This window comes from Tachypleus tridentatus, chromosome 2 (assembly GCF_004210375.1).
Source record: "Tachypleus tridentatus isolate NWPU-2018 chromosome 2, ASM421037v1, whole genome shotgun sequence".
NCBI classification, from domain to species: Eukaryota; Metazoa; Arthropoda; class Merostomata; order Xiphosura; family Limulidae; genus Tachypleus; species Tachypleus tridentatus.
Genome location: NC_134826.1, coordinates 80,739,287 through 80,759,724, shown reverse-complemented (window position 1 = coordinate 80,759,724; position 20,438 = coordinate 80,739,287). Strand labels below are relative to the sequence as shown.

Below are 20,438 nucleotides of genomic sequence, written 5' to 3'. Positions count from 1 at the left end.
TGTTATACGTAATATGATGCATTGACTTTATCTCAGTCCTAGTCTCTTCTCCTGGATGTCTTTTTCCTTGTTCACAAACTTTTTTTTTATGCAGAGTACTTCCACTGGATGTACTGCACTTGACATTCTCAATAAATGAATAAAATGATCCCCCCAGATGTTTTACCTAGGCAGAGTGCACTTGTTAATCAATAAATAAATTACAAACAAGATATAAAATAATCTTATGCAAGATGTTTTCTAGTTTATATCTGCCAATTCTCAGATGTGAGGAATGTGCTGGAATGGTAAAGAGAGCTAGAATAGGTGGCACAGTGATTGGTGGAGGGTAGTAACATGATCAACAGTGTTTATAGGGAAGATCAAGTTAACATTGGCTTTGGATGAGAGGAGATAAGAAATACATATCAGTGTTAGAAAATGTAAATGTTTGATGAAAATGGGTTATTGAACAACTCTATTACTTAATCTGAAGAAATGAAAAAGATTAAACACAATGTATAAACAAGTGAAACATTCTTTTAACTGTTTTTTTACTTGAATAAAGATTGTTTCATTTTGTTACAAAATACATTATACTTACTGGAGAAAATAAACCATTACATACAGAAAACTATGAAGAGAAATCTACTTGAAGTAAAAATATATTCTCAAGATGGCTGGTGTGGGTATTAAAACTTTTATTAAAATAAAGTAGAGAACAACATTTTGACTTTGTTAGGTTGTTAACCTGAAGATGACTTAAGAAGGTGGAAACATTGTTCTCTACTCTTATTTTAATAAAAGTTTTAATACCTATGTCAGCCATCTTTATAACACATTTGTCATATTGCTTAGCTGTTGCAAAGGCCTGAGACCACTCAAAAATTGCTTCTACAGCAATGTTGTATTGTATTATTATTTATTTTCTTGTATAATGTAATATTTTTGTTTTTAAGATAAGATTAATATTATTACTACTTCAACTGTTATACACTTGAAGAGTTTGCATTAACCTTGGCACAGACTTCCCTCTTCCAAGTTATCTAGCCATTTTATTATCAGAGTCCATTAATTTTGTTCTTCTTTTGGTACACTTGTCATTCACAGAAACTATAGCTGAGTTGTACTGTTATGAGTGATTGGTAATGATTACTTATGTAATTTTGTACATTAGACATCATACATACACTGTAAAAGTTCAGCTGATACATCAGATTCTGACATGTGAGAATAATATAAATACTTGAAATGAAATAATAATAAAAAGAGCAAGTTATATTTTGAAATGAAGATGAAATCCTGTAAAATTTGAAATAACAAAATATAATTTATTGTAAAGACTGGGCTAAATATACATGTAATGTGACTTTTTTTCTTCTGTAAACCCTACATGGCAAATACTTTCAACAAACTTATATTGTGATTTTGTCCTGCACACAGTGATATTAATACTGCATATATTAACTCTGTCCTGCATGCAGTAATACTATTGCAACAGGTATTTTGATTTTCTCCTGCATACAGTAATACTATTTATTACAACAGGTATTGTGGTTTTGTCTTGCACACAGTAATATTAATACAGCATTTATTAACTCTGTCCTGCATGCAGTAGTACTATTGCAACAGGTATTGTGATTTTGTCCTGCATAGAGTAGTATTATTACAGCAGGTATTGTGATTTTGTCCTACACACAGTTATATTAATACAGCATTTATTAATTCTGTTCTGCATACAGTAGTACTATTACAATAGGTATTGTGATTTTGTCTTGCTTACAGTTATAATAATAACATGTATGTCATTTTGTCTACATTTCTTATGAATATCAAACTGTAAAGTTCAAGGGAGTTAGTTGGTAGCTTTGTACGGTATTTAAGGGATTAAATTCATTAGGTTTCAGAGACTTATTTTATTTATGTGCAAAGTGTAACTGTTTGCAATCCAGTAAATATGATTAACCAAACAATTACTAAATTACCTCTGAATATTATAGAAAAACAAAACTGTCAGAATGAATGTTGGTTTTTATAATATGCATAAAACTATGATACTGATTATGCACCATAGTATTGAGGACAAGGTGATTTAAATCATACTTATCTATAAATTTGCCTATTAACTGTTGAAACACTAAAAAGTTCATTACATTTATTTTTACAACAAAAAACAGTAAATTTACTTTCAAATAGTGTATTTAAGAATTTGGTTTAAAACTAACTGTATTTTTCAAACTGTTGGGTTGAGTGGTAGCTGAGCAAAACAGAATAGCCATAACTGTTGCAAGTTTTGATCGGATACTAACTTCACCAGTTCAATCAAAAGTAAATCATCAAAAGATCTACCGTGATTATATCCAAAGGTTAAAATACATAAAATTAAATACGGATCAGTAGTTTTTTAATGAAATATTAGGATAAAGAAGTTTAACTTCTCTCAAGTGTAATAGTGCAATAATAGAAAAACTGATTTTGAATACAATTCTAAGAATTTGATCTTTATTTTTTAAGGTCAACTTGGATTTTGCTTACATAACAAAATATAATAAAGAAACTTAGCAGATTTAAATATTATGGTTGTGTTTGAGCAGATTTGAGCTTAAGAGAGAGATATTACTCATTCATGATACTAAAGGCAGTGTATCTTTAAATGATTTTGTAAATAAAAATTGCTTGCAAAAAATTCCTTTTGTACTTACTAAAAACATAAATATCATGATTTGTGAAAATTTATGATTTTCCAGAATTGTCATTACTTGAATTATAGTTTATTGTAATTTGTGAAAATTTATGATTTTCAAATTGTACTTATTGAAATATAGATATCATGATTTTCCAGAATTGTACTTACCTGAATTATAGATATCATGGTTTTGAAAATGTATGATTTTCCTGAATAGTACTTACTAAAAATAGATGTCATGATTTTACCAATGTAGATTAAATGTGTAAAATGGGGTTTGTAAATAGTGTAACAAAAGTTAAAATGTAAAAAAAATTAATTCTATTTTTTTGTTATTCAAGACCCTCGATGGAGAAGAAGACATTCTGTTGAGAGATGAAGAAGAAGATGAAGACAGTGAGGCAAGATCGTGGCGTCGATGACTTACAATCTCCAAATGGTCCAACACTGTTTTAAACCATTGACAGATTTTGTACATAGTTTACTAAAATTGACTGTCTTTGCAACATTGTTGCTTTTACAAAATGTTAATCAAACTGAACTTTTTATTTAGAGTTTATATTTAATGTAATTGATTTTTTCTCAAAATTCATTCTGTACAGTCAGAAAACAAACAAAAACTATTGATATGTGATTTAGCAAAAATAAAAATTATTTGAGCCTGTAAACAAACTTCTGAATGGAAAATAAAGTTAACTGATAGTTTTATAAAATAAATATTGTTACTGCTTTAAGAAAATGTAATGAAAACTGAGAAAAAATTGTTGTGCTATGTGTGATACTTGATTGGAAAATTAGTATTTGAAAGAGTGTTGTGAAAAGAAGAAATGCAAAGTTTTCATTTGTTATCATAAATTCAACTTTAAGCCTTAAAATTTCTTATTATTTGTTTATCTGTGGTTTACTTTTTTATTTGAAGCGTATCCACTTCATTAATACATTAAACAGTTGAATTAAAAACAAAGTGATAAAACATTTATTTGGTGTATCATCAAATGTTTGTCATTCTGTTGTTATGACATTATTATTTTTACCTTTCTTGATTTTACAGTGATTTTTTTTTGCTGGTGGTTGCGAATATCTGTTGTAAAATAACATTAAGTATAGATTTGTATGTTTCAAAAACATCAAAAGAATTCCCTGAAAATATCACAAGAAAAGAATGATTGATAAATCAAAAAGATGAAAACAAGCAACAAAAGTAAAATAATATGATAGTGATGTTACTACAATGATATTTTCCAAATAAAAAAGAATCTCTCTAAAGTATATGAGGGACAAAAATATATTAAAGAGATTGTCAATAATGCAACACTTGGTTTAAATGATTGTGGTAATTAATGTTTGTATGCTAAATGTATATTTAAGTGCCTAAATTATACATACATTTGTATAATTGTGTATACATACTTTTTTTTTTTTGTTACTACTGGTTATGGCTTCAGTTTTCTGTTATTTCTGTATAATATTTTTTTATAATCTTAAAACTACCACTGTACATAATTTTATAGTCTGAAAACTACTGTACAAAACGTTTAGTCTTGCAAATTGCTACTGCACAAATCTTTTATAATGTGAAAACTACTACTGAACAAAACTTTTATAGTCTGAAAACTGCTTCTTGATAAAACTTTTGCCTTCATGATAGTAAACTGTGAACTTGTTTATTCCCTCTTTACAGAATGAATTTTCTGCTTGAGTGAAAAGTTTTGTTTGCCTTCTTTTTCCATACAGTAGATTATTCCACAGATTTGTAACTTTTGTGTACCCTGGTTTTTCTTGATTTTAAACTTCTCTGTATTCTTTATTTGAAAGAATAGGTTGTATTGTATAGTATGGACTTTTGTTTACTCTTCTTTCAGAAATGAATTCTTGTGTAGAGTATAGACCGTTGTGGTTTTTTATTTTTGAAACAATGGACTATCTTGCACAGTTTAAGCTGATATGTGTGTTTTTGTTTTTCAAAGAATGAACTATCTTGCAGAGTTTAAGCTGATGTGTGTTTTTGGTTTTCAAAGAATGGACTATCTTACAGCTTATAATATAATTGTTCTTATTCTTCTGAAAGATCTAACCATCCTGCAAAGTGTAAGCTCTTTTGAACATTATAATTTCAGAGACATTTCTTTCTTTTATAGTATAAGTTATGTTTCTTTCATGCTTTAGACTGTTTTGTGAAGGAGTGCAATCACCAAGGAAGCAGAAACACCACTGTATTGTTGTAAGACATCAGAACCTTTTAATCATCCATACTTGTTGTTAAATTGTAACTGAAGACAGAGAATGACAGACTATCATAAACATTTTGTTTTGTTGACATTTTCCCATTGTAAATGTTGTTTGTTTACATCTAGGAACAAAATAGGATGATGTATTGGTAGTAGCACTCACAGTTGGCAGCTTCGTATTTTACACTACACTGTATCCTTTTTAATAAAGAAGTTATTCCTGTCACACATTGTACAATGGACAGGGTCTCTGAGTGAAGACATCTTGAATCATTGGCACAGGATGATGAACTCTGTAGCTGCTTCTCATCTTTGTGGTTTCCCTTACAAATGGTGTGCTATTATTCTATGTAGAACCCTCTATGACTTCAGACAGGACAGATTTGTAACTAATTCTGTAACCATTCACTTTAGATTTCAAAAAATGAGTGATCTTAGTTCTAAATCTATTTATATGTCTAGGACTTAATCAGTGATGACGAGAAACCCACTTGTTGAGAAATTTATATGCAAAACCTGACGATGACCGAAGAAGGTCGAAACGTTGTTCGCTCTTCTATGTAAAGTGTTTTCTCAGCCCAAACGAGCCGTTTTTTGCATATAAATGTCTAGGACTTGTTTTTTTAGAAAGTTTCATGTAAATTGATTGAAACAAAGCTCACTGACCAAATTTTCTAACTATTGTTTCGTGTAATGAGCAGTCTCTCTACCTGAAAATGATCAAAAATGGTCATCTCCCACATTTTTATTTGTGTGAAACGTAAAAAAGTATTGTACCAAATGCTATATAAATTGACAAAAATACGGCAGAGTTAATTGTTAAAAAATCCTAAAATTATGCATCTTGAACCCCTCACCCATATTAACTAAAGTGGAGCGAGTCCATAAAGTACCTTAAAAGTCCTTAATATATATATAAAAAAAAAAGGTTTCTGGGATATTAGATTAAGGAGTCAATCCGCGAAGACAGGAAAGATTGAAAAGCGTTTGAACAAAAGAAAAAAAACATTAAGAACAGTATGTCTCTTTGGTTTTTTATAACTATTATTTCAAACTAAAATATCAAAACCATTTGTTTTTAAACTCTCTTTTTAAACAACATTTTTAAATGCATCTTCAGGTACATGTTAATTTAACCAATGGAAAGACATTATTCTGGACAGTCATCGTTTTCGATAATTATATTATTGTGAAAAATTTACGTATGTATTTTAGAATATTTATTATTATTATTTCGAGTTGTTGGTTTATTATTTGGACCCAAGTCTGAACGTCATAAGATAATGCTGGAAATGTATCGTTATTAAGAGTTCAATTCAAATGTAGTTTATCATTATGTTGAAAAATTTAAATATAACAACGTATTAACTTAAACAACAATCCGATACAAACAACAACGCAAGCCACTCATTTTAAAATAGACATTATAACAAGTCAAACGTATATATAAATGTTTGCTACACCGTTTGTTATCACAGTCGTATTCAGAGCTTTAAATAATTGTCTCTCTCATTTACTTTAGAACACTGACAAGGAGAATTATTATTGCCTACTCTATTATTATAATAACGTCTGTGATAATTTCACTCTAGAAATCTACGCTGTATGCTCTTTTATGGTTGAGCTTACAATCATTCAGTCTAAATATAACTATCTATATCTTGACTACATTTTGTATGTGTATTTACAGACCAACAGAGGCCTAAAACGTTTTATACATTATGTGATATTACGAAGCAAAAACACCCAATATAAATAATGAAAAATCTAAGAAGGGTCTAGTGACATTGCAGTAATATATCAAACAACAGTTCATAACAATTGAGCTATGCAACTAATAATTTATACACAGTTGCGCACTCGTGAGTGAGCCTGACATGAGCTATCGCTTTTAAAAATAATATTTTAATGTCACTATATATTTAAATTATCTACATCAAAACATTCGCGTTAACTTAAACAGTCTTGTATACCTATGAGTAAGCTTCTTTTCAAGGGTGAGTTTGTTGTTGTCTGTGGGTTGCAGAAGTTAGACCATCTGTCTGACGTTGGGATGTCGATCCTTGGTATTCTTATCATAGAAGTGCTTCTGGCTGACATGAATTACATGTAAGTCCTCTTGACCAACTTGTGCATCTATGGAGTCGCTAAACGATATCTTAGAGATAAGAGAATTGATGTTATGGAAAGGCCAGATTAATCATCTGATAACAATCCGAGTGAAAATTTATTGGCTAAATTAAACTGATTAAAGAAAGATCGCAAACCAAACACGGAGGATGAATTTTGTGAAGTATTCAAAAAAGGATAGGAGTTAATCACTCAGAAATATCTGTACAAGCTCGCTGAAAGCACGCCACATCGATGTGAAACAGTATTGAAATCCAAGGAAATGCCAACTAAACATTAGGTTGTGAAACTAATTTATGTTATTTTGAGTGTCGTTTTATGTAGAGAAACTTTTTTGATCATTTTCAAGTATAATTGTAATAAGAAGCTACAAACAGGTACACAACATTTTTCATGAGAATATGTAACTAAAATCGGGAAAAGTTAAGGTATTTATGAAAGCCAGTATTAAAATTGAGATTTCAGATCATATTTTAACAGATCTCGTCGAGTGCTTTCTAAAAACATATAGTTTTATTCATTTTTTTGTTATTTAATAAAGGATATACCAAATTACAAATTAACAACGTATTGGGTAGGAGGGTACTTTTTGTGTGTCCATTCCCTGTAGGTGTTCTCCAACAATCAGCACGTGAGTCAACTTCGCGAGAATACAGTAGTCTGATGGTTTTATGATCCATTTAACTTCCCCAGTAGAATTATATTGATGGGTCTGGTATTGCATTTCCTTCTAGTCCTCTATTCTGTAGGTCCTTTTCCCATTGGTCTTATGCTGGACTTTCTCCAGGGCATTGTCCCAAAGTGTCTTTCTTCTGTGCTTCCTTCAATTCCTGTAGATCTATATTTGGAGTGTCATCTATTAAAACTTGCAGGACCTTGATGTCTTGGTTACTTTTCTTCTTTTGAATGAAGATGTCTCATCAGTCTTCTTTTTGTTTACTTCTCCAAAAATTTTACTGCTGGTTTATTGCCAACCACCAAGTAATAGGTGGGTGTTTTCATACACAAGCCCTCGAGGCCTCCCAAATAGTGTGGAGTATTCGGCATCATTCTTGCTATGGGAAACTTTTTCACTGTCTTATCAATGTGAACACACAGATGTACCTTGCTCATCATCTGACAATTAGATACTAGACTGGTTTACGTTGGTGAAGTGCTGCATTTTGTATTTCGTAAGACTTTCCTTTTCTTGTCTCTGATATAACTTTTATCTACTGGCATGTTGTGGTTCATTGGCTCTTTTCAATTTTTGTCACATAATTCAATCAACACTGGAACTGTTGATCCATTTGCTAATTTAAATTAATTTAAATTTAAGCTGTCGTTTAGGAATAGAAAATGTCAAATTGTATAAAGTGTACCTCGCTCATCGTATGGACTAAATAATGGATAAACATAACAGATAATACCAGACATTTTTTTGTGTATTTTCTAACAGAGCCTTGTATAACCTGGTGGGTAGGGCACACGACTTACAATTTATAAATTACGTTATCAAAGCCTATTTCTGATCATGCTTGTCTTTCGTCTGTATGGATATTATATTATGACAGTCTGCCCCACTATTTGCTGGTAAAGAGTTTGTAGTGGGTAGTGCTTACTAGCTGCTTTCCACAGACAGCCTTTGAGTAGCTTTTCACAAAATTCAATTAAAAACGAATTGACAGACGACTCAAGCAACTTTTCTGATTTGGAATTCAATTATGTTTATTTGTAAATGAGAGGTCCTGTATTTACGCTAAATATACCATCAAAGTATGTGAATCATAAAAGCACGTTGATATGTCAAGGTAGGTGCAGATGGACATCCATTTAACTATTAGTGTATAATCAATCTTATCAATACATCTGAAGGCTTGTGCACGTTGTAATGTAAAAATATTAAACTACTAGTGAAGGCATTCGGGTTATTAGGTAGATGTATTCTCAAACAATTTTAGCATGGAAATATACTCTATATAATTTTGTTGCTAATAAACTTCGCATAAAAGCCGTTGTTAGAACGCATTGTTATCAAAATGCACTGAATATGGTTTATCACTAGTTTGCTTCATAAAAAAATTCGCATGTACCCACGTGCTTATCTGTCTGTCTGTGATATAAGGAACCACTTCTTTACTAGGCGGGTTTTGCTACTTTTCCTAATTAAAAAGGTGCGCACTCACGGACAAGCATGTCTGCCTATGATTTCTGTTTGTAATTTAACTAATGGCATGTTGTATTTCTTTTTACATGAATCAGACAAAACTTGATTTACGGTTTTGATATTTCAGGTTAAAACGAAAAGGGCTCGTTTTCGGAACTATTTAATCATATAATCTATGGATAATCAACAATGTAAACTACATAAAGTCAAGGCATACCTTATTATAAGTAAAGAACACGATGTGTACTATATATACATAAGTGGAAAAAGAGTTTGAATGTTTTATACTAATTAGAAAAATTGTCCTTTTCATAAATTGTAAGATAAAGTAGTATATATTTAATCGCATAAATAAATCGTGAAGAATGTTATACAGATAATTTTAACTACAACCATTCAAATGATTTGTTTGTCACTAAGAATTAAATACACAATCCATTTTCGTTTGGACAAAACTTTAGTTAATATATGATAAATTTCTTGCAATATAAGTGTTATATTAAAGCATAAATTTTACTTTATTTATATTCAAACAAAATGACACGAATGAAATTAAACTGTAGACAAAACACTCAACAAACGCGCCAAATATACAACAACAACAACACTCTATATATGATAAGATCAGGAAAAGCCTAGTAGACTGCTGGTTAGCCAAGGCAGACTGTGAATTCGCGGATTCATGGTTCGTGCCCATTGGCACAAAACTTTGGTTTGCACGTTTAGGCCGTTAGCGTGTTATAGGATAATTTTTAAATCCTCTGTTTTATCAGATAGAATAGCTCAAGAGCCAGTACAATGGATCAGAGGTTCGATTCCTGTGGAGGACTAGCACCTACTGCTTGGTATGCAACTTTACGCTTAAAGAAAATAATGTAGAACAATAAAAAAACCAGAAAACTAACACAAAATTTATTTCTACTACAAACCAGATCTTGGTCATTTCATTATACAACAGAGTTACTCACTTACAGTGCACAACATTTTAATCTAAGCTATCATTCTACGAATTTTTAGTTGCATTAAAACGCTAGCTAACGTTATACATAATCATTTATGTTTTGGGTAAATATGTGTGTGTGATGAAACTGACACTAGCTTCCCTATCAGTGACGTACAGATACTAATAATGTAGAAGAAGATTATGAATGAAAATTTATGATTACATGAGTAGTACTCTCGTGATCCGCTTTCTATCTAAATACCCTTTCTGTTTGTTTGTTTTTTAAATTTCGCGCAAAGCTACTCGAGGGCTATCTGCGCTAGCCGTTTCTAATTTAGCAGTGTAAGACGAGAGAGAAGGCAGCTAGTCATCACCGCCAACTCTTGGACTACTCTTTTACCAACGAATAGCGGGATTGACCGTCCCATTATAACGCCCCCACGGCTGAAAGAGCAAGCATGTTTGGTGCGACGGGGATTCGAACTCACGACCTCAGATTACGAGTCGAGTGTCTCAACCACGTGGCCATGCCGGGCCCAAATACACTGTCAGAAGCTTTATTGAAATCTAAAAGTTACGAGACATTTAGTGAATTATCACTTGTTTTTAATACTGAAAAGTATTTTTGGAATTTTGTATTTGCTGTTTTTGTTTTTATTTTGGAATTATATTTTGTTTCTTTTCCTTTTTTCCTGATTACATTATTATTATTTTATTAATATTTATTATAAACTATTCGATATTGGTGTGAAGTCCTTCAAGCATTCATTTGTTAACTATGGTTTAATCAATTTAGAATTTATTTCTAAGTGTTATTATTGTAAGTAATTTGTTTTTGTTGTTGAACCCTGAATGTAGCGACATTTTCATTGTAGACTGTTACATAAGTTAACGAAATATTAAAGTATGCTTTGAAAAGTATTGTGTTTGTTTCATTGTAAGTTTAAAGCTTAATGTTTATATGTTTCTTATTTAAATACTTTTATAATTTTAATTGTAAATTCAGGTATGTCTAACCAATGTCTGTAATAAGTTATTTTATACTGATAATTTTCTTTGTCTATAATAACTCACAAATTAACAGTTACTGCTGTGTTAATTTGAAGATTAAGCCTACAACACAGTTAATTGATCTTTATTACAGTTATTCTAATTCCTAGTATGTAGGATGTCAGGTGTATTGTTTCGTCACAGATCTAAAGAAAGAGAAAGGAGAAATCAGAACAACCGTTTATATAAATGAAAGTACCATTACATCGTGATACATGAAGTTGGAAAATGAACTCTAATTAAAGATCAAGTAAAAATTACTCATATGAAATAAAAAATGGAACGGACACAATAATAAAACACAAAAATAAATTCGACAATTATACTCGACTTCAGGAAAGAAATGGATCTGTATAAAAATGCCAAACATTAATCCGTATTCCTTTAGTTTACAATGTCATTAAGTATAATGGATATCCTTGTCTTTGACATTTTAAATCTTCAATCTGGACTCGTCTTTGTGATTTCAGTCTCATAATAGATCTCTCAGACGGAAAGAAAAAGGAAAAGAGGTCTATTATGAACCTTTCACAGCAGTTTTCAAATAGACTTGATATAACACAAAACATTATCAGCAAGTGAGCGTTTACCAGATCATAATAACCGAGATGGACACTTGTAACATTAGGTACATACTTTGACTCGTGCCACAATATCATATAGCATTTTGTTCGTATATTTATTATACGTTATGATTACGAAAAAACATCACTGATATGCTGTTCTGATATCTTTTTATATAACGAATTTAATATTAAAGTACAAATTTGTACAATAATGCGACCATTTATCGTCTTCTATTGTCACAAATATCTTGTATAAAATTAGAGAAAAAATATAGCTTTCGTTTAGCCTTCTGAAACAAAGTAAAAAAAAAAATGTCATAAAATCGATAGATTCTATCGGTTTGACCACACTTAATGTGCAAGTTACGTATTAGTAAAGTTTTCTTTAACCTTATATTAATTCTATGTTTGTATGTTTAAAGGTTGTATTTCTGTATACATCACTTACTGTAATTACGATATGTAAAGACACTTTGTTGTGATATCAGTAATTTTATGAGCTTACAACATTAAGATCCGGGACTCTGTTCCCCGTGGTAGACATAGCAGACAGCCTAATGTGGCTTTACTTTTGTTTTGTTTGTTTTGGAATTTCGCACAAAGCTACTCGAGAGCTATCTGTGCTAGCCGTCCCTAATTTAGCAGTGTAAGACTAGAGGGAAGGCAGCTAGTCATCACCACCCACCGCCAACTCTTGGGCTACTCTTTTACCAACGAATAGTGGGATTGACCGTCACTTTATACACCCCCACGGCTGGGAGGGCGAGCATGTTTAGCGCGACGCGGGCGCGAACCCGCGACCCTCGGATTACAAGTCACACGCCTTAGGCGCTTGGCCATGCCAGGCCCGTGGCTTTACTCTAAAATAAACTCTGGAGGCAACTCGTACTTTTCTCATCAGTTTCTATTTAATACGCTTACAAAGTCTCCTTCAGTTTGACTTAGGTTCATAATAAATAGCATTTAATGAATATATTTCATACATGAAAAGTGCAGAAAAATATACAAAAGTGCAAAATTTGATAGGTGGTTGAAGAACAGAAGGAAAGCGTATCTACTCAATAACTCCGCATGTCAACCTTGCATGAAATTCAAATGAAGATACAGAACATAATTCATTGTATATTAATACAAATTTATTATCCATATAAATGTTTCTATGCAGGGACATAGCCAGAAATGGCCATTGGGGAGGTTTAGTTTGAGTGCTTGATGAAAGCGCCGCAGGCGCAAAGCCATGCTAGGGGGGTCAGGGAACATGCACCCCCCGGGAAATGTTTTAATAAAAACATAAAAGAAAAGACTGAATTATAGATTCTGAGACCACCTTTTTGGCAAATTTCGGAATGGCACACTGTCTTATTGTCTTATTTTTTTAATCATAAATAAATATATAAGCCTATATATATAATATATAACCGAAAGTTATCAGGCCCAGCAAAGTAGGCCTACAGTCCTGTCATCAACATATAAAATATAGAGTTACTCAGGAGAGTGCAAAATATATGTATAGTGTCTATAATATGTATTCAAATATCATGGACACTGTATGTTCAGATTCCCTGGATTTCAAGAATTAACTTCACAAATAAACAGTGGGTGGCATAGTGGCAGGCTGGCAGCACCATGACACTAACCTAGTACCATTGGCGCCATCTATAGTGAATCATTCACTATAGATAGCGCAATGGTACTGTGAATGTCACGTTGACAAACAGAAGTTGCGATAAACAATCGTTCACTATGCCAAGCCTGAAAAAGCAAAGGACACTGCATGGGTTCTTTAAACCCATTCATGAGGCTGAACCTGATCAATCTGCTGCAGCCAATAAGGTTGAATCAGAATTGTCAACTGAATTGTTAGTCATCACCGTGGCCTTCTACCAGTGCTGCCACTACCACCTCAAGTCCAGTCTGGGACATTAGAAATTACATTTCTGATAATGTCAGCATTGGTAAACAGGAAGGTCGACTTCTCATTATATTAATTTTGTATTAAAAAATCATGCAAACACTCTGCACCGTTGTCTTTCACAGTGGAGATGGCTACTCTACAGTCAACATGCAAAGGGTGCTTTCTGCAAGTAATGCTGTCTTTTTGCTTCTGATGGTGCTGGTGTTGGAAGCCAGAAATTGGGACAACTAGTGAAATTTCCATACACAAACTGGAAGAAGGCTGTTGAAGACTTCAAGGCACATGAATTGAAACAGTACGACCAAGACAGCAAAGAAAAAGCTAACAATTTTCTACAGGTCGTAAACACTTGTAACTTACAAGCAAGAAATTGAACAGAACCGGCAATATTTAATGCCTATTATTGATACTGTATTGCTGTGTGGGAGACAGGGTTTAACTTTGAGGGGAAAATAAGATTCTGGTCCAAAGTTTGTTGGTGAAACTGATGAGGAGCCCATCAATAATGATGGGAATTTTCTGGAAATTTTGCGCTACACGGCAAAGGGTGATGTCAAGCTTTCAGCAAGCCTTAAGAGTACAAAGAGGAATGATACGTATCTGAGTCCTCAACTTCAAAATGAAATCATAAATGCCTGTAATACTCATGTTCTTGATGCTTTGGTCAACAGGGTTAATGCTGCAAAGTGTTTCTCAATATTAGCTGATGAAACAACAGATATTTCAGGCATTGAACAGTTTTCGCTGTGTGTTAGATATTTGCACGCCAATGACAACTCTGTTGCAATGAAAGAAGATTTTTTTTTGCAATTTATACCTGTTTATGATGTGACAGAAGGAAACTTGGTTGATGTTATCTGACAAAATGTGGTATTGACATGGCTTACCTGCAAGGACAAGGGAACGACGATGCTGCCTCTATGAGTGAGAAATTCAATGGTGTCCAGAATTGATAAATTCCCACTTGCACCCTATGTACACTGCAGTGCCCATTCCATAAACTTGGCAATTTCTGATGCTTGTAAAGAAGTTCCTGTGCGAAATTGCATGGGAGTAATTTCTAGCATTGAAAACTTTCTCAATACACCCAAACGAAAGCACGTTTTGGCTCTTTCGGTGAAGAATAAAGCACCTGAATCGAAAAAAAAGTTTGAAAGGTCTCTGCCCCACCCTGTGGGTTGAGAGGCATGACTCAGTCATTGTCTTTCTAGAATTAATCCATGCAGTTGGAGATGCCCTTGAGACCACATCAGGTTGGCAAGACAGAGATTCTGCCACGCAAGCCAATCAATTGTTATGTTCTATAACACAGCCAAAATTCATCATCACTCTACTTACCATTGCTGAATTGTTTTCCTTTAGTTTACCTCTGTGCAACTTACTGCAGCAACAGAACATTGATTTAGGTGCTGCGATGCATCACGCAGAAATAGTGGAAGATTTAATCCATTCACTCAGAAATAATACTGTGAATGAATTTAACAACATTTTCTGTGAGGCTCAAACGCTGTGTAGTGAGCTTCAAATTGACATCATAATGCCAAAGCAGGCTAAAAGACAGATGTACCGTGCTAACCCACAAACCACTAGTTCTGAAGAGTACTTTCGTATTGTTGTATTTGTACCATTTGTTGATCACTTTCTTTCACAAATATGTGACCGTCTGTCCAGTCACAAAACTCTCCTTACAAACTTCATGTGTCTATTGCGATGAGGATCTACCACAGAACGGTCAGAACCTACAGCACAACAATGTGACCAAATTAAAGAGTTGGTCAATATATATACAAGGCTGACATTGACAGCACTTCACTAGCTGCAGTAGATAAACTTAGGGTTTGGTACAAATCACTTGCGAACAACAGACCAAAAATTTCATAGATGCATATGCAATGTGCAATGCAGAAATATTCCCAGTCATTTCTAGACTGTTGAAAGTACTTGCCACGCTGCCTGTGTCAACGAGCTCAATGGAGTGTTTGTTTTCAATTCTCAGAAGACTCAAAACGTATTTGAGAAATACCACCACTGATGATCGATTGAATGGCCTGGCTTCATTATACATTCACTGTGATATTAAAGTTGAACCAAACTGTGTTGTAGATGTCCTGGCAAGAACAAACAGGCGTTTGAACCTTTCATAGATATTCTATTGTATTTCTCTAGTCCTGACAAAACTTGCTGTATTAAAAGAGTGTTTAATCAGAAATTTGCATTTGACCATTTGTTATGTAAAATTATCTGCCATGCAATCACGGATCTTTATGAAACTTCACAGGTGGCAACTGAACTTGTCTAAAAAGTTCGGGTCCATGGGGGAAGGGGTTAACACCCCAATTCCCCCCTCTCTCCGTTGGCTACGCTAAAACAATGATAAACATCTACAGATAGCCTTGTTATAAATGATTTATTACAACAGAAATTCTTTGTTTAAAACAAGTTATTATTTCTGAACCCAACAGAGTTCTTCACATATTAAAGAATGACAAAGTATTGTTAGTTTAGTAATAGAGAATACAGATCGTTCCGTTCTAGAATAATACTGCAGTATACAGCTGTGTATTGTTAGACAATTTCATATCAATGATGGTTGATAAAAGCAAGTCCGGTTTTCACCACTTTGGAAATTTGTTTTTTATTAATGATCTGTTCTTGTATGTTAAAGATTATTATTTGTTTTGTTTACGTAACTTAACAAAAGAAATTATAATACATTGTATTACATTCTTGTTGTCTTTTAAAACATAACAGTCAAGTATGAAGATTGTCCACTGATTTTAACTAGAAATCATTCTCGTACAAATGATTTGTTTCGGATATTGGCGGAAAGTTACAAAACGACTGTGTTAATAGTCCTGAATTCTGAACAGACAGATTAGGGAGAAAGCAGCTTGTTTACGGACAGATAATACGGTCAACACTGAGATTACTCTTATCGAATGTGAGATATTTCCGTCACTCTTATAACGCACTCTCGGCTCCAAAATGGGAAACGCGAAATTTTATTATAGGTTATATAATGTGAGTATTGAATACATATTGAGGCCGTTATGGCCAGGTGGTTCAGGCGTTCGACTCGTATTGTGAGAGTCGTGGGTTCGAATCCTCATCAAGCCAAACATGTTCCCCCTTTTCAGCCATGTGGACGTTGTAATATGACATTCAATCCCACAATTTGTTGGTAAAAAAGTATCTCAAGAGATGACAGTGCATGGTGATGACCAGCTGCCTTCCCTTTAGTCTTATGGCCTTAACATGGCCAAGCGTGTTAAGGCGTGTGACTCGTAATCTGAGGGTCGCGGGTTCGCATCCCCGTCGCGCTAAACATGCTCGCCCTTTCAGCCGTAGGGGCGTGATAGTGTGATGGTCAATCCCACTATTCAGTGGTAAAAGATTAGCCCAAGAGTTAGCGGTAGGCGGTGATGACTAGCTGCCTTCTCTCTAGTCTTACACTGCTAAATTAGGGACGGCTAGTGCAGATAGCTCTCGTATAGTTTTGCGCAAAATTCAAAAAACAAACCAACAGCTTTTTTTAGATGCAGTAAATTGAAATGAATTTAAGAAAAAGCTTGATAAGTATGTGAATGATAAGGGCTGATCCTAAGTTTTTAAAGTTAATTTTTAGTTTAGAGTGTGGAACAGCCGAGATGGACCAATAGGTCCCATGTTTTCCCCAAACTTTGTGTTAAATGTTATGTTTTTTACCTTCTTTTATTCATATAAGAAACTAAAAAATTCCGTTTATCTAGCTTATACGGAGTTTTGATATAAACATGTGGTCCAGAAAACCACTGAAGTTGCCCTTGTTGCTTTGTTTTCTTTAGATGATAACATTTACTCTGCCTGAAGGGATATTGTAGTAACGTTACATATATGGATTGGAAGGATGTGGTATTTCGATAGTTTCCGTCAAAGCAGAGAAATCTGGGCAAACTAAACAAGGAGGTTCATGGATCTCATATACGAGTCTGTTTCCCGACGGGTTTGACGGTTAACCCACAAAGAACGAAACAAGTCACATATGAACTAATATTTAATTCAGATTTTCACAGTTAAGAGAAATGATAAAACAAAATAATACAAACCAAGTGACAACGTGTATCTAAAAAAAAAGAAATGTGACTCGCAAAATATAAATATTTTATTAAATAATGTGCTTTTACTAGTGCTTGCTCTCACTCCCCGCCTGTAAATTTAGTTAGTACACAAAAGAGAATCACAAACAGAGAGTTTCTCCAAAGTAATATGTAGCACAACAAAGATAACGACCGCCCTGGCCTTACTAAATAATAGTAATAATATTTTAAATAGAAATTTAAGCTTCACTATCTTCTGGGAACAATTTACATGCCATTCATTCTCTTGTGAATTTAAATGAACATTTAACTAATTTATCGGTAAAAGCCAAACGGTGCCTGGACAAACGAAAATGAAAGAGAAAAATAAAACTACGCAAAAATAGACAAATAATTCTCAAATTGAAACTAAAGTTACAGAAACATTGCTCACCTCCAAAATAGATATATCTTTGTTACAAACTTAAATTGTCTGAAATTTGCACGGGTAAAAATCTTTGAAAAAATCTACTTAAAGTGAAAAATCAACGGAAAAGTTGAATTCCAATTCCCCAAAACTGTTTTAAATACAACAATAAACCCTGAAGTTTCTGACACAAGAAAATCGGGAATGATTTTTGTTACATTAATTAGCCAACGGACAGTGAGAATTTATAATGATTCCTTCCACAATTACTGCCTGATTTGTCAATAAAAATAACTTAGCATTTCAATTAAAACGTACACTGTTATTTCTGTAAAAGAAACAGACAAAAATAGCACTTGAGCAATTTTTGGAATTATAATGAAAGTGAAAAATTTATCAAACATTACTTTATACTAAAAGGCGTGGGAAATATTTAAATTCCTTTTATGATGGCCCCCACTGGCTCAACGGTATGTCTGCTGTCTTACAATACTAAAAACCGAGTTTCGATACCCGTGGTATGCAGAACATAGATAGCTCATTGTGTAGCTTCTTGGTTAATTAAAAAAAAAAAAAAAACCTTTTGTTATGAGAGGAAAATATTTTGCATAACTTTATTCAGTTCCTTTTGTTGATTAATGAGTTTAGCTACAGAGAGGTCTATTATGAGAGAGTAAAAGCTGCTTACCCAGTCATGATTCAGTAGAAGTGGAAGTTTTATTTTTTGTACCCATGGTGCCTTTTTTATTTGTTTTATAATAAAAATTATGTTTGTTTTATTAAAGATTTCCCCAGTCTATTTATTTCTCGTACTAGAAAACTCATTGAGGTTTTTAAATATAGTTTTTTCTACAATTTTCCTGGCAAACTCTATTGTTTTAGAGATCTATCTAATACTACCTAATTTATCTGCTACACAGTCTAACTTACTGTGCGGAAATCAGTTTCACCTGAAAATATCAAAACATCACAGTATTTAAAAATGCTATTTTATTTATTTAGTCAAACTTTGTAGGTAAAAATAGATAGTTGTTCTGATCTGAAACAATAATTATGCTAACAAAAAGCTTCCAGCAAAAACATTTGAAATTTTATAGTATACAAAAGACTGGCGTATTTATTAAGTTTATTAAAAGTAAGAAGAAAAAAACTGAATATTTAGACATAATTTGACATATGCAAAATAAAAACTTAAGTAATGATTTAAGTAATTTAATCAAACTCACGGAAACTGCTAAAAATTCGTTGTACGTATTACTCAACTAATACTTTAAATGTTTAATTTTCCGGAAGTTACTCGAGGAATATTAGCGATAGCCGCCCGTAGTTTTGAAGTGATAAACAGGGAAAACAGCTAATCAGTACCAACTATTGTCATTTCTTCGGCTAATCTAGTCAAGTAGTCTTATTGACTGTGTTGCTATAACACTCCTCACAGCTGAAAGGGTGAAAGTTTGATAAAGAGATTTGAACCCAAGATTGCGAATTAAGTGTCTGAGTCAATAGGCTATGTCTAGGTGCTTTCACTTTATTTTAATGAATTTCAAATTTTCACATTTAATTTGCAACAAATACTATTATCAATTTTCAAAAAGTTACAGTGCATAATGTATGCTGTGTTACAACAATTGATGCTCTTTACGATAACGTACTTTAGTTTTTATCAGTAATAATATTGCTGAAAATTGCTTCAAGAAACCTCTTTAATAATTTCTACTTTTTCATTACCACCCCTCCAAAGTGGGAAAGCTTTAATTTAAGGAATTACAATGCTAAAACCCAGGGTTCGATTCTTCGCGGTGGACACAGCAGATATCCCAATGCGACTTTTCTCTGCAACAAACTTTTCCAAATCGTTAATTAAAAACAAACAAACAGTTCTTCTATTTTAGCGACACCTAGTCGTTTAAAGTTATTGCTTACGAAGTCATCTAATAAGTTGAAATGGAGTGCAACGTTATGAGTATTATTAACTACAGTTAGTATGTATGAGTAACATTTATGATCTGCTTATTTTGATCATTTGTGATCCAACGTAAGAAAACTTTGTAGTGTTAGAGGACTGAGAAAATCTAAGGGTTACGTTTTGTAAATACATAAGTGTAACGTGCAGATTTGTAAGTCTGAAAGGTAAGTAAATTATGTTTTCTGGTTTGACACGCAGCTTTGCTTCTCCAAATCCAATACCATTTCACATTAGCATAACTTATCGAGATCAAACTTAGACAAAATTAAGATTTAGTTTAAATTAAAACTTCAAAGTATTAATAGTTAGTCAGGTATCGTATTAGTTATTTAGGGAACAGTCTTTCT

General features: G+C 32.9%; 2 protein-coding genes across 10 annotated transcripts in view; both read left to right on the top strand.

Moving 5' to 3' along the window:
• The window catches only part of LOC143244339 (RNA-binding protein 26-like), a 112,539-nt gene extending 109,157 nt beyond the window's left edge, over positions 1-3,382 (top strand). For both annotated transcript variants that reach the window (XM_076488820.1, XM_076488818.1), the window contains exon 20: positions 3,007-3,382. In XM_076488820.1, the coding sequence (XP_076344935.1) occupies positions 3,007-3,087 (81 nt within the window). In that variant the 3' untranslated portion in view covers positions 3,088-3,382. The remainder of the gene's footprint in view (positions 1-3,006) is intronic.
• A 16,514-nt stretch (positions 3,383-19,896) lies between these two features.
• Ankle2 (ankyrin repeat and LEM domain-containing protein 2) overlaps positions 19,897-20,438 on the top strand; it is a 55,768-nt gene continuing 55,226 nt past the window's right edge. For 2 of the 8 annotated variants that reach the window (XM_076488811.1, XM_076488810.1), the window contains exon 1: positions 19,897-20,255. The gene's annotated coding sequence lies outside the window, so the exon portion shown is untranslated. The remainder of the gene's footprint in view (positions 20,256-20,438) is intronic. The other 6 variants (XM_076488806.1, XM_076488805.1, XM_076488814.1 and 3 more) reach the window with 4 other exon arrangements.